Source organism: Equus asinus, chromosome 5 (genome assembly GCF_041296235.1).
Source record: "Equus asinus isolate D_3611 breed Donkey chromosome 5, EquAss-T2T_v2, whole genome shotgun sequence".
NCBI classification, from domain to species: Eukaryota; Metazoa; Chordata; class Mammalia; order Perissodactyla; family Equidae; genus Equus; species Equus asinus.
This window is the reverse complement of record NC_091794.1, coordinates 28,150,048-28,164,625: the sequence shown is the minus strand read 5'-3', so window position 1 is coordinate 28,164,625 and position 14,578 is coordinate 28,150,048. Positions and strand designations below refer to the sequence as shown.

The 14,578-nt window shown below is 35.6% G+C and overlaps 1 protein-coding gene across 4 annotated transcripts in view; it reads right to left on the bottom strand.

Annotated features, from left to right (window-relative positions):
- Positions 1 to 14,578, bottom strand: part of ACAP2 (ArfGAP with coiled-coil, ankyrin repeat and PH domains 2) — a 144,226-nt gene that overhangs the window by 13,685 nt on the left and 115,963 nt on the right. For 2 of the 4 annotated variants that reach the window (XM_070509147.1, XM_070509148.1), the window contains 11 exons: positions 13,509 to 13,560; positions 12,497 to 12,597; positions 11,821 to 11,926; positions 7,147 to 7,355; positions 6,732 to 6,801; positions 4,634 to 4,725; positions 3,080 to 3,264; positions 2,373 to 2,477; positions 1,896 to 1,988; positions 657 to 844; positions 128 to 237 (listed from right to left, as the gene is read on the bottom strand). In XM_070509147.1, coding sequence (XP_070365248.1) covers positions 128 to 237; positions 657 to 844; positions 1,896 to 1,988; positions 2,373 to 2,477; positions 3,080 to 3,264; positions 4,634 to 4,725; positions 6,732 to 6,801; positions 7,147 to 7,355; positions 11,821 to 11,926; positions 12,497 to 12,597; positions 13,509 to 13,560 — 1,311 coding nt within the window. The remainder of the gene's footprint in view (positions 1 to 127; positions 238 to 656; positions 845 to 1,895; positions 1,989 to 2,372; positions 2,478 to 3,079; positions 3,265 to 4,633; positions 4,726 to 6,731; positions 6,802 to 7,146; positions 7,356 to 11,820; positions 11,927 to 12,496; positions 12,598 to 13,508; positions 13,561 to 14,578) is intronic. The other 2 variants (XM_070509149.1, XM_070509150.1) reach the window with 1 other exon arrangement.

Below are 14,578 nucleotides of genomic sequence, written 5' to 3'. Positions count from 1 at the left end.
TAAGCCATAGGAAAGTATCACTTTACAAACTCTACCCTAACGGCCTTAATCTGAGCAGAAGCAAAAGTTTATTTCAAAATAAGTTTTCAAGTGAAATCTAGTTAAATGTGTAAGCACTATAGTTTACCCCGTGTGCCCTAAGACGGTGGCATGGTGCAGTGGTCCCCGCCCTTGTACATCTCTTTGGTTCACATTAGCACCATTCTGCAGGAGAAACTCGCACGTCACCAATGAGCCCTTAAAGGAGAAAGGCGATAACGTACAAAAAGCAATCAATGATATATTTCTATTAAAAACAGAGTATTTACTTCATTCTAATAGCCTTTCTATTCCATTCTCCCGAAAAGAAAAAATATCACCCAGTAACAGCAGAGAAATGATATATTATTTTCTTCCCAAGAACTACGTCTAATAGGGATTTAATATGCAGTTTGTGATCTAGCAAAACACACTACTTTCATTACCAGAATTCTCTTCCATTAATAAAAAGAAAAAGGAGCCTACATAATCAAAGCAAAGCTTGGAAATCACTACTAGCTGTCTCTATTTTTCAACCCATCTCTTAAAGCAAAGAATAATGCTAAGGCTATGTTTAAAATGAATTATGATTTCTTATGTTTCACTACCACTGAAAATCTCAATGTACAAATTCATACCCCTAATACAGCCTGAATAAGTGGTGTTGCTTTGTTTTCCTCTGAATTAGCCCAGTTCACATCTGCACCATGAGCCAAAGCCTCAGCCATTTTAGGAAGATTTTTTTCATACGAAGCCCTATAAAGCTGGAGTCCTGGATTAAGATGTTTGGAGTCAAGAAACACAGATGAATCCTGCCTTTCTCCCTCTGAAAAGCAAACACAAACACATCAATAAAAATGAGCTCTTGGCAAGGAGGAGGAGAATGGGAAGTTACTGTTTCATAGGTACAGAGTTTGAGTTTTGTAAGATGAAAAGAGTTCCATGGATGGATAGTCCTGTGGCAGCACAATGTGAACACACTTACTGTCACTAAACTGTACACTTAAAAATGGTTAGGATGGTAAATTTCATGTTATGTGTATCTTACTACAATTTTTTAAAAAACAAACTCTTAATTGTGTCACAAAGTAAAAGTTGTAACATAAGAAAGCACTAATTTAACAAAATGAGCTAATGGGAGATTTTCACAAAGACATTTTATTTCCAATAAACTAATCACTCCCCAGTCACCTTTCTTTTCTTATGAAGACACTGATTGGTATGCCAGGACTTTGTGGTTTTGCCAGTATTCAAGGGCTAGGTTAATTACCCTGTACTAGATTAAAATTAGGTATATTCCTATAAGCCTGAACTTAAGGACTCAGAAGAGGCAGTAAGAATTCCTAAGGAATTTTACTAATAGACCAAACTTCACTTTATTCCTAGGATGGTCCAATACCATCACAACTTGCAGTACAAGCAATTCAAATAGTTAGAAGAATGCTTACTACCCTGAGTGTTCTGGAAGACCAAAATCACTGAAATCATAAAAGAGAGAATGGAGTAAAGCATAGGTCAGAAGAAAAACCTAAGGGGGAGGGAGTTGCTGATTTCTTTCTCTTGATAAGAAAAGACAGCCACAAGAAAAGATAAAGAGTAATAAGACATAAAGTTCATGTGGATTAAAAATTATCCTTAGCTATTAACAAGGCACTTTTAAAACAAATCATGAAGTTTAGGAGAATGTACAGGTTGGAGAAAGCTTCCACATATGAAAAGAAATAGCTGCTTTCTCATTTGACTATATTACTCCTCCCTTAGTACCTTCTAAAAGACTAACCACTTCCTTTAGAAACCATCTAATCAAGACTAAGCATTTACCACATGCATTTTTCAGCCAACAATACCAATTAACAATGTATTTCACCAAAACTCACCAGGCTCATATAAACTATTGGCTGACACTGTAGAGGGTAAAGATTCTCTTCCATCATCAGAGCTCTGCTGGATTCCACTGTCATTACTTTTAACTGTTTTAAAGAAAAATCAGCTAGTGATTAAAGTTTGAGCCATTAAGAAAACAATCTGCCACAAACAACGAGGTTTTAAAATGAGCTCTGATACACCAATGTGAACTCAACCACCACCAGGAGAATACATTTAACACAACTTTAATCCTTTCGAATGCTTAGCTTATCAAAATATGAATCAATCACAAAGCTTGAAAATAAACTTATCTTCAGAGTCATAACACATCTCACTACCCCGTATGCCAGGGACAGTAAGAGCTTAGTTTATTGTACGACTGTAAGTAATGTGTAATTCTGAGACAATGGGTAACATCTAGAGAAATGGCCACACCGCACAATGACCACTGGCACAGACTTGGAATGCTCCACAAGAGTAGTACTTACTACTACGTAGTTTTGAAGAAGTATCAAAGTAGGAGAAGAGTGAATCTAGCTCATCAGGACAGAACAGAGACTCCCGCCTGGCCTCGTCGCTATTTACAGCAACCACTGGGGACATGCAAGTTAGCAAAGCACAAAGCAGGCCGTAAGAAGGGAAAAGGGCAGGAAAAAACGTTACTGGGAAAAATTTAGGAGGAAAAAAATAGGAAGGATATTAAGTGGTTAATCAGATATTTAGGGCTTTTTACTATGAGATTTATAATCCCATCTCCCCTCGCATTTTAAGCAGTTTTACTCCTTAGAACATACACATTACCTAGAAATGTGAATTACCAAGACACTACAGTCATGGGCTGCCTAACAACCTTTCAGTCAATGACAGACTGCGTATACGACAGCGGTCCCATAAGATGAGTACCACATAGCCTAGCTGGGTAGTAGGCTTATTCTCCAGGGTTGTGTAAGTGCACTCTGTGATGTTCGTGCAACAACGGAATCACCTCAGGACGCACTTCTCAGAACATATCCCTGTCGTTAAGCAGCGCGTGACTGTATTTAAATTTAATTGCTTTAAGACACAACGTTTTCTTAGAATATGTAGAAGTAAACAGATTTTTAGTATTTAAAAAATCTACAATAGCTACTAATTCAGAGATTAAGAAAGAGACTTCAGCTTAAGATTTATCTGCACAACAGGTAAGCTGTAATACCTGAACTTTGGAGAGATGCTCTGAGTTGGTCACCTGGCCCAAGTTTAGAAATGCTCAGCCTCTTTTCTTCACAACTTTTGGAGATAATCTTTTTTTCCTGCTCAGGAGGTGATGATGACATAGAATATTTATCCACAAATTTCCTCTCCACATATTTTGCTCTGATATATGCCTCTTTCTCCTGTCTGGTATACATAAAAATGTCATGATGTTCTGCTTAATCTCTTAGCATGGCTACTACTGAAAAGAAGCCAGTGTATACTGACTATTTCAAATAAAGTCACTAAATGTAATTCTAGTTAAAACTGAATTTGTGGCAGTGTGCAACATGTTTTCCTTCCAAATATTTAATGCACTATGATTTCATGTCCAAATAAAATACAAATAATTAACTGAAAAAAAATCACAAGTATTAACAAGGCACTCTCGTATTCTCTTAATTTCTGTGTTCATTCACTTCTATCTATATATTCCCTTGTGCTTTTCTAGAGAATGAAAAACATTACCAAAAAACTATAGAAATTTATAGAAATTAATTAAATTTAATCTTTACTCCAATAAATAATGACACGTATTAACTATCACTATTGATGGTCATAATTTTTCATAAGACAACTACTTTAAAACAATATAGCATTCCTAACTTAAGGGGGAAAAAGATGTCACATTTTAAACTTTTGATTTATGATACAATCATAAAAAGCTACATCTGTTTTATACCTTTCCTTTCTTATATATTGTTAAAATGCTTAGGTCTTTGACTAAAACAGGATATTTCAAGGTCTGAAATACCTCAAACAGCCATGCTTTAGCAAATAAATAATCGGATTTAAGTGATACCAGTTTAGAGAGCAATAATTTTAAAATAGTATTGATTATACATAAAGATTTAGTCAAACATAAAATCTCAACATAAGATTACGGCAAATAAAATTTTAATGCTAAAAACAAAGAATCATAAAGACTAAAAACAATATCAACAACAAAAGCGCTCATGTACCCTGAAAGCACTCTTAGCCACTTGGTTCAATGAGCCTCCATATGTAGAAATGGAAGTATAATTTCAAACACAGCAATTAAGTATTATCTGCAAAAAGAAGCTACCCTTTTCACCTTTAATTCAACATCATAATGCCATGTATGAAGTATGTGATTAACAAATATTTGCTGAACTAAGTCAAAGAATGTAAAATTATTCATTGTAGGTAGTAGAAACTTGATCCTTAGACACATTAATGAACAGATTCCCTTTTAAAAGGCCTGCCACTAACATAACTTTGGTCTACTTTAACTGCTAAGCGCTTTCATATTCATATGTAGCCTTAATTTTTAAGATTCTCTTTCATCTGGAGACTATAATTGATTATCTGATCAATAAAACATAATTATCTAATTAACATACCCAAGAAAGAGACAGCCACACTTAAACAGTAATGATCTCTTCTAAACAGTCTATCTCAATATTACATATTACTTACAGTAAAATAAAATCATAGCTATATTCCTGATTAGGAGAAAAAAAAAGGTAACACATGAAGACAGGTGAAATAGTACCTTTGTCCTGGTTGTGGTTTCTTTATTCCCATTTTTTCCACTTTAGCTTCATAAACTCGATTTATAACATCATTCCCCAACTCACACATAAGCTGTTTGGCAGGAAAATAGAAAAACAAGCGATAAATTCCTTAAAATACTAAAAAAGTCATTAAAGCAAGTTTCTCGTTAATGCGTCCGGTCAATTCTGACTCCTAGCAACCATGTGTACCGCAGAGCAGAACTCTGCTGGTCTTTTTTGCACCATCTTCTCATCTTCCGGTGCTGTATCAGACAATGCTCTGCTGCTATTCATAGGGTTTTCATGGCCAATTTTTCAGAAGTGTGCAGCCAGGTCGTTATTCTTAGTCTGCCTTAGTCTGGAAGCTCCAGTGAAACCTGTCCACCATGGGTGGCCCTGCTGGTATTTGAAATACCAGTGGGATAGCTTTCAGTGTCACAGCAACATGCAGCTGTCATAGTAGGATGGGTGGTGTGGTTCTCTGACTGGGAAACAAACCTAGGCAATAGCAGTGAGAGAGCCAGCTCTTCACCACTAGACCACCAGAGCTGGCCATTAAAGGAAGTACAGCTAATTAATTCCTTTGTATATTCTGTAACTGCTCATTCTACAAAGTTTAAAGTTAAAACAAAATGAGACAAGGACTGAGAGCAGTATCACCATTCTGCCGTTCTTCACCAGAATACCTCCTCTAGAAGTTTACCACTCCTACAAGAAAGGGTTTCTCCTCACCCATCTTTTGCTAGTTTTCTATCCCTCCGCTATGACTAGCACAATACTGCATATCATTCACAATGTCTGAGAAATTAACTGACAAAAGAAGCCTACGGCAAGACAGGTGAAATTTTAAACAACTCAGAATTGAAGTAAACTATTTTCTCCTTACAGTTTATACAAAAGTATTTCAAAACATAGTGTTCAAAAGTTTTGGTCTTTGTTGTTTTTTGCTGAGGAAGATTCGCCCTGAGCTAACATCCGTGCCAATTTTCCTCTATCTTTTTTAGTATGTGGGCGACCAGCACAGCATGGCCAGAGAGGAGTATAAGTCCACGCCCAGGAACTGTACCTAGGCTGCCAAAGTGGAGCACACTGAACTTAACCACTAGGCCACTGGGGCTGGCCCCTTGGTCATTTTTTTAAATGTATCAGACACTTGTGTTTCAACCAAATTTCCTAAATTGAATCCACTGAATTCACATCTACACATAAAGTTGATGCAGATATTAGATTTCTACCTCTTAATCCTCCACTTTCTTCTCCTTTGAATTCATAACAATTAATAGAATCTATCTAAATAGGGCTCTACCTTACGAGCCAATTTATCACTTTCATTAGGTGTTTACACAATAATTCCACACAGCAAATTTTTCAGTTTACACAACAGACAGGATTACCAGCTTATCTATGGCTTGAAATAAAAACACAAGCACATTAAGAACACAATTTTCAGAAAGAAACAAATGGAGAGTATACTACAACCTTTAAACTGAAGTATTTTTTTTACAATATGGTAAACTAAGTGGTGGGAATTAAAAGAAATACACTATTAACTGATACCAGTTTTGTAAATCTTATTAGAAATCCAGTTGTGATCTAAAATTATTTATGACATTTTCACAGACATGAATCCTTACACAGGGAAAAGGGATGTCTTGGTTTGATGACTACTACCCTGACAAATATAAATTTGCAAATGGTCCTATGCTAAAATAACGCAATGATAACAACATGCTATACCAATCCATTATGGAGCTTACTATAGCACTATATCTCATGTTTTTAACAAGAATTTATATAATTATGAAAGATTAAAATTAAGGCACAGAATCTAAGATATTTTTTGAGAAAACATAAAAATATAGGAACACTGGTTTCCTAAAAAGTGAACTGACTTGGAGCTAAGAGTTTTATATAACTTAGCAATTTTTAAAATCCAATATGAAAACACCAGATTTGCCAAAATACCTTCAGATGTGTTCCAACACAAATTAGTTCATTGTTAACATTGAGAAACTCATATATTTGTAAACTAAGATTCTAAAATTCTGACTTTTTATGTGAAAATATGACATGTTCTTAAGCAAATATTTATTTTACCTTTAAAAGTTCAGGTTCCCAGGTGTCTAAAGTTAAAGAACGTACTTTTGAAAAATGAACTCCAAGACTCCTAAGTGGAGGAAAAAAAGACTATTAATATATGAAACTATCAAGTCTCTACTCTATTTGCAGATTATGCAAATTATTTTTCTCTTTTAATGTGACATAGTCTCCAATATAGCCCTCAACACGTGTATAAGCAGGGATAGATCTTCTGGTTTATAATGAATGGTGAACCAAAGTCCTCAAAAGATTTCACAAACCAAAATTTTAACCACTTTACAAAAATAACAAAGAGATACAAACTGGCAGTCAAACTGGGCAATTGAAAAGGGCTCTCTAACCAACAGGACATGATAATTTATAATGCGTGTTTATCCAAAAGAAGTCTCTCACACTAGGATGGCCTACCCACCGGTGAATCCCAGAACACTCAATACACAGGGTGATGCCCAGGTTGATGCTGGCCCACCGCGGGTCTGCCAGACCACAGTCACAACAGCTGGCATTGCCAGGGATGCACTGGACTCGCTGCAGCGCACTTTCTCCTTTCAGCAATTTGTCTTTTGACTCATTTGCAGAATCCAGGCTTCCTGTGGATGGAGATGATTTCTTATCCAGCTTCTAAAAGAATTAAGAATTACTTGTTTAAAAAAAAAAAAAAAGATTGTAATACTATACTGCACACTACATGCTCCTAACAAAAGCTTTTCCAATCAATAAATTGAAGGCCTATAATGGGCCTAAGCTGGGCACTGTACTAGGCATTAGAGATTCAAGGATAAAAAGATACAGGTTCCTCCATCAATTGGCTTTTAGCCTCGTGGGGAGAAACATACAAACATTGAAAATTACATGTGTGTATACATACAGGAAAAATAACTGACACAATGAACATATGTACAAGATAGGAGGGCAAAAAGAAAGGGGAATACTAATTAAACATGCATGGTGAGAGATGGAGGGAGTAAACACTAGATTATTGAAACTCAAGAATAAAATAAATATTTTATACCAAGTTTTTCCAAAGTATTCAATGAACTGCAAACAAGCTGTTTCAATTAGTGCAGTGAAAACCTGGAAACAGTATGGCCTTTTACTAAAGAACAGATTGATTACATAATTATAATTATGCAGCATATCAACAATAGAATACACAATGTCTAAAAATCTCATGGGCTATTAGGGAACCAGGAGAAAAGCAAAAGGTGGTGGATAAGTAAAAAGCTAATTTTTTAAGTGCACAGCAAAGTCCATACCAATAATGACCAAACACAAAGATACAGTTTGGGGATCCTAAGCAATTAAAAACATGATCTAGGGCCAGCCCTGGTGGCCTTGTGGTTAAGTTTGACGTGCTCCACTTCAACGGCCCAGGTTTGGTTCCTGGGCACAGATCTAGACCACTTGTCTATCAGTGGCCATGCTGTGACGGGAGCTCCCATATAAAATGGAGGAAGACTGGCAACAGATGTTAGCTCAGGGCAAATCTTCCTCAGCAAAAACAAACAAACAAACAAAACATGACCTAAAAAGTCTTCTGGTTTAAAAACATTTCAACCTTAACAAGCCAGTATTTTAGTATAGAGTCATTAGAAATATAATTTGGCCTTTGCCTTGTCCTTCCTGAAAATTCAATTCAATAGCCATTAGGTGGGGCCAAGCAAAGAAAGTGTGGGGAGACGGCATTCCAGAGATCATTGAGCTAGGTGAGGAGCATATCCCCAAATGAGAGCAACCCCATACAGGTTGCTGGATCCAAGCAGGATAAGGAGGGTATCTGCACAGGGAGATAGCCCAGCAAGGAAAGTGAGAACCTGAGGAGGGAGAGGAATGCGGAGTGGGAGTGCCACAACTGGGAGGTGTCGGAGTCTGAGTCAGGTGAGGGAGCAAGTGGCAGCAGAGAAAGGATACTGCTTACATACAGGGGATACTGATCATATAAATAAACATGTTAAAAATAAATGGGAGCCAGATTTCTCTCTGCAAAGAAAGGAGTTATTTATATGGAAAGGGAGAGAATTAGAACAAACTCTGTTGTATTAGATTAGAACTGGAGATACCAATACACATACTAATGGTTTTCAATATAAATAGATATATAAAGAAATATAGACGTAAAGGTATATATGTGTATATGCATACATATATTCCTTTATCTTGGTTTCTAAAAACATTCCCCACCAAAAGGGACTAGAGCTCTTCGGAGAAACTGCTGATTTCAGAGCTAGTACAAAGAAAGTACAAGAAGATGAACCCGGAACACCTCATCATGCCTAGAAATTAAGAACTGAAAGATTAATGAGAGCATGTCAAAAGGATATAGAAGCCAAAACTCCACTGGCCACACTTAGGTCAATCTAAGCAACAAAATAAATAACAATAGTAATGGATTATAACACACTGAACAAAATAGGGGCCTATCCTAACACAATTACATTAAAAAAATGTAAAGCTTGATGGGGAACAGATTATTTACATAGTCTCAAAGTATCTCTCCCACAAAATACTTATTACCTAGCAAAGTAACTTTACAGCAGAGAAGTCTAGCAGACACTACCTTAATCAAGTGATCAATGTTAACATCACCAATAATGGGAGAAATCAACATCAAGTGCCACTGAGAGGATGCAGTGAGAAGAACACAGCATCATTTATATATATTCCTGCCAAAGATGCATAACTTTGTGACTAAACATCAGACAAACCCACATTGAGGGACATTCTACAAAATAACTAGTCTATAATCTTCAAAGTTATCAAGGTCAAGAAGGTCAAGGTAAGACTAAGGAAGTATTCCTGACTGAAAGAAACTGAAGAGTCATGACAGCTAAGCGCTACCTGTGCTTCTGGACTGGATTTTTTGCTGTAAAGAACATTACTGTGGCCGGCCCCTGGCTGAGTGGTTAAGTTCGCACGCTCCAATTCGGCGGCCCGGAGTTTCGCCAGTTCAAATCCTGGGTGTGGACATGGCACCGCTCATCAAGCCATGCTGAGGCAGCATCCCACATGCCACAACTGGAAGTGACCCACAACTAAAAGTACATAACTATGTACCAGGGGGTTTTGGGGGGAAAAAGGAAAAATAATTTTAAAAAAAATATTAAAAAAAAAAGAAAATTACTGGGACAAATGTTAAAACTTGATCTTTGGGAATTAAATGATAGCAATGTTTCAGTGCTCATTCTTGATTCTGATGGCTACAGCATGATTATATAGGAGCATGTTCTAGGTTGTAGGAAGTACTCACTAAAGTAGCAGTGCCAAAAGCATCATTGACATAGACATCCCCTAGCTTGGAAAGTGAAGCTCGGAAGGTTTCTATTTTGGCTGGCTCAGCTTTAACCTTGTTCCCAGAAGCATCTTTGCCCTTCCCTTCTTCCTCCACATGAAAGCGAAGGTTCTCCAGCAGGATGACAGACCCTGCAGCTGGGTCAGCACAAGCTTTCTCCACTTCTGGGCCCACGTAGTCCTTCAAGAACAAAACATCCTTGCCCAGCAGAGACTTGAGTTCAACAGTAGCTGGCTGCAAGGAATATTTGTCAGGCATGGGGACACCATCAGGCCAGCCCAGGTGGCTCATAAGAACAACTGACTTGGCTCCATTGTCCAAGCAGAATTTGATGCTTGTGACAGCAGCCTTGATCCTCTGGTTGTTCGTTATCTGGTTGTTCTTCATAGGAACGTTGAAGTCCACTCTCATGACGACCGCTTCCCCTTCACGTTCAGCTTGTCCAGCGTCAGCTTGTTTGAAAGCGACATCTTGGCAACACGGCGGCGGAAAAAGGCTGTGGGCTCAGAGAGCTGCGGACTAGGTTGCCGACTCGCGCTGGGGACATGTACGGAACCTTTTTTTTTCTTTTTAAAGATTTTATTTTTTTTTCCTTTTTCTCCCCAAAGCCCCCCAGTACATAGTTGTATATTCTTTGTTGTGGGTCCTTCTAGTTGTGGCATGAGGGACGCTGCCTCAGCGTGGTTTGATGAGTAGTGCCATGTCCGCGCCCAGGATTCGAACCAATGAAACACTGGGCCGCCTGTAGTGGAGCGCGCAAACTTAACCACTCGGCCACGGGGCCAGCCCCCTTTTTTTTTTCCCAAAGATTTTATTTTGCTGTTAAAATTCTTAAGAATTCTTATTTCCAAACTAAAAATTCCACACCCAACCAAACTATCAAACAAATGTGAGAATGAAATAAAGACATTTTTAGACATGCAGGGACTCACAAAAGCCTCATTTTCAGGAAGCCACTGAAGCAAGTGGTGAGTTCCATTTCTCAAGACTTACTCATGGCCTTGGTCAAAAGAGTTTGTAAATTCATTGGGAAGAAGCTGAAGGCAGACTATGCCCTAAGACTCCATATCCAGCTTTCCTTCTCCAGGGAGACTTCAACTAAGAGACAATTTGAACTTTCCCCTTTTGCTTCTTACCTAGTTTTAATTTTAAATACCCTTCACGTTCATTATTTTATTAATTAAAATATTGTTTTATTATTTGTTAAAATATTATTTATTAATTAAAATAATAAAATATTGTGGGGAAAAATACATCAGAATACCTGTCAATTTTGGACATATATTCAAATATTGAATTAAAATGATAGGTAAAGTCAAGAGAAATAAACAAAAGAGAAATTGAATCTAGATTTTACATATAAAACCCATTTCAATTACAAAAATCATCCTCCATAAAAAAGAATGTCATGGGTTAAGGTGGTCAAAAGGTACGAACTCCCAGTCATAAAATAAATAGGTCATGAGGATGTAAAGTACAGCATGATGACTATAGTTATTAATACTGTATGGCATATTTGAAAGGTGCTATGAGAGTAAATCTTAAAAGGTCTCAATACAAGAAAAAAAGCTTTTGTAACTATGTACAGTGATAGATGGTAACTAGACTTATTGTGGTGATCATTGCATAGTGTATACAAATATCAAATTATTACGTAGTACCCCTGAAACTAATATAAGGTTATATGTCAATTCTCAATATCTCAATAAAAAAAGAATGTTATAATCATACAATGTTGCAACTAAAGTTAAAAACTTTGGCAATATATCATCTGGTATTGCAGTATTGTTTACTAACCTCTGATTCATCACCCTTCTCTCTATAAGCAGTAGCGATACTGGTCTGAACAGCTTTAATCCATGCCTGGCGCAGCTTTTCAGAATCCGCCTGAAGCATACAGCTTCTAAAATGAAATGACGTCGTTTTTTCAGATACAAAATTAACCCCCCAAAAAATAAGGTTTACTTTTTTTGCCCATTTTGCTATTTAATAATTTTCTAACAATAATTTCTGTTGAAAGGTTTTATTTCACCTATCTTCACGACAGAGTATGTTCAAAAAGCAATCAAGGTACCAATGAAATAAGTTACCTATTGAAAACAAACTTTAAATTTACCATAGAAACATACTACCACTACTAATTTTTTCTATTGGGTAGAAATATGAAATGATAGTTATCAGAGAAATTGATCTAATGTATGACTTCAGTTCATCATCATGAAAGCTAAAAAGTTTTCATATGGCCACATCAATAATCTTTATGGAATATAAAGAACATGATACCGGGCAGAAATTACATAAATATCTGACTGTAATACCTATAATCATTAGTGAAATTTCCTTTTAAAATACTTTTTTCCTCTTTAGCACAGATATTCACTAGTGAAACACAAATCTTTTTCTATTCTGGAAAGTTCTTTAAGACAAACTATAGAAACATAAAGCAACTTCCAAATTCTCTAGAACCACTCACTTTGTTGGAGAGACCACCTCAAAGCAGAATCGTCGTTCTATGTCTTCACAATGCTTCACTGTGCAGAGCCGGAGATCTTCCACTACCACAGTGGGGTTATCCTACATTAACGAAACAAAACTCCCATGTTTTCAACCTAGGTTTTAAATCCTACTACCAACAATGACATACTTAGAAATATTACTTGGAATAAATGGTCCGATTTTAAAGATTTATATTTTATCTTATTTTAAATTAGAGATAGAAGTTATCAACATAGATAGAACTAATAAAAGTAATTCTGTCCTGTTAATAATTTTACCTGCCTCATAAAATTGCTGTATAAGGATTAAATGAAATAGCTTATATAAAAGAGCTTAATTAATTTACAGTTGAATATATCATTTACAAAGGCTAACTAGGTAAAAATCAAGTCATCAATTAACTAGTGGTTCTTTGTTTCTATTTTTGATATTCTCAAGTCACACGTAATCTCAGTATGACTTTTAAACAAATAAAAATTCCTCACCCTTAGTTCAGAAAAACAAATACATAAAAACAATATTAACAAATTTAGAGGTTGCTATCTAAATTACCTCAAGCTTACTAAATTTAACGGCATTTTTAACCTTTCTATATTATCACCTTTGGCCCTAAGGTGATATTTCTTAAAAGACATCTTTTCCTTCAGCCTCAAAATAGTACTACGGAGTGGTAGTGTTATTCCTGTCACACAGCTGAACAAAGAAATATATGAAGAAATAAAAATAATAATTCTGGGACACAGAAAAGTCTATTTCAAAGCTGTGAATTATGAATTCAGGACTCATAATCGCTCTGCTTTTAAGGATGGTATGCTGATGCTTTCCACTTTTGAGTCTTCTTTAACACATCCAAAGATAAAACTAATATGCAAATAATAACTTTGCACACGAGCATTTATGAACTTCAACGCTTTATCAAGACAAGTAGATAAAGAACTGAAACTGGGCACTCACTGGGCTTTCACTTCATTACCTAATAAGACACCTACCTTGAACTTTTTCTGGTAAACCAACTGATTGTTCTGTATTGAAAACCAGCGTCTAAATAAATACAAAATAGATTAAGTTTTCACAAACATAATTTATTTCAGTTGTTGTTAGAAATGAAATATTTGGGAAAGCACTAGAAAGTCAGTTTATGGCAATTATGTTTTGAGAAGTGTATTGTTTTCTTTTGCTTTATATACACTGATGTCAATGAGATAACTACTGAAAGTAAACAACAATTTTAAAACCACAGATTAGGAAAATAAAATTACTATATTGTGATTCATTTTATGTCAGAAATTTAAATGCTAACAAAAGCTGTTATCCTTTATGCTATCACCAAATAACTGTTTTAAAGTAAAAACTTAGTTTTCTGAAGTTCCTCAAAAATAATTAAAATCCTTCCCCTCAAATAATTGCTTTTATTATAAAGTACGAATAAATTTATACTGTAAATAAGACTATCCATCTGCATACAGTAAGACATTGAAATAAATGGTGCTTTGTTTTTAACCTTTCTGTAGCTAATTCAGCAAGCATTTGATTTGTTAAGCAAAACGTGAAATTAAATCATCATTTTAGAACTGATATCAAACAGGAGATAATCGCCAATTTACTTTGCCTTACTTTCATATAAACTACTTCAAAGCAGAATAATCAAAGTTAACTAAAAATGCTTCACCCAACTATTTATATTTTTCTGCTCTTTATTGTAAATTATCATGCAAACAATTTACTGCAATCTTCTTTGGAAGAAAAAGCTACACTAGGTATGACATATTTACTAATTCTAATTTATTAAAACAGTAAAAGGACCTAAAGACTTACAAAAAAAATTTACAGCCAAAAGCCATTCATAAAAGGAAGCAAAAATTCTCATCAAGCATGAAAGGTAAAACAATATTTGAGTCATTATTTTAAAATTAGTTTCATGAGATGATTCCTATTGTAAACATTAGTTATTAATCTATTAGCAGATAGAGATTCTACCTTTTCACTGATACTAATACAAAGCACTAGAAATTGTATTTAGACATATTTAGAATTTCTATTTTAAACAGTTAAGTTAATT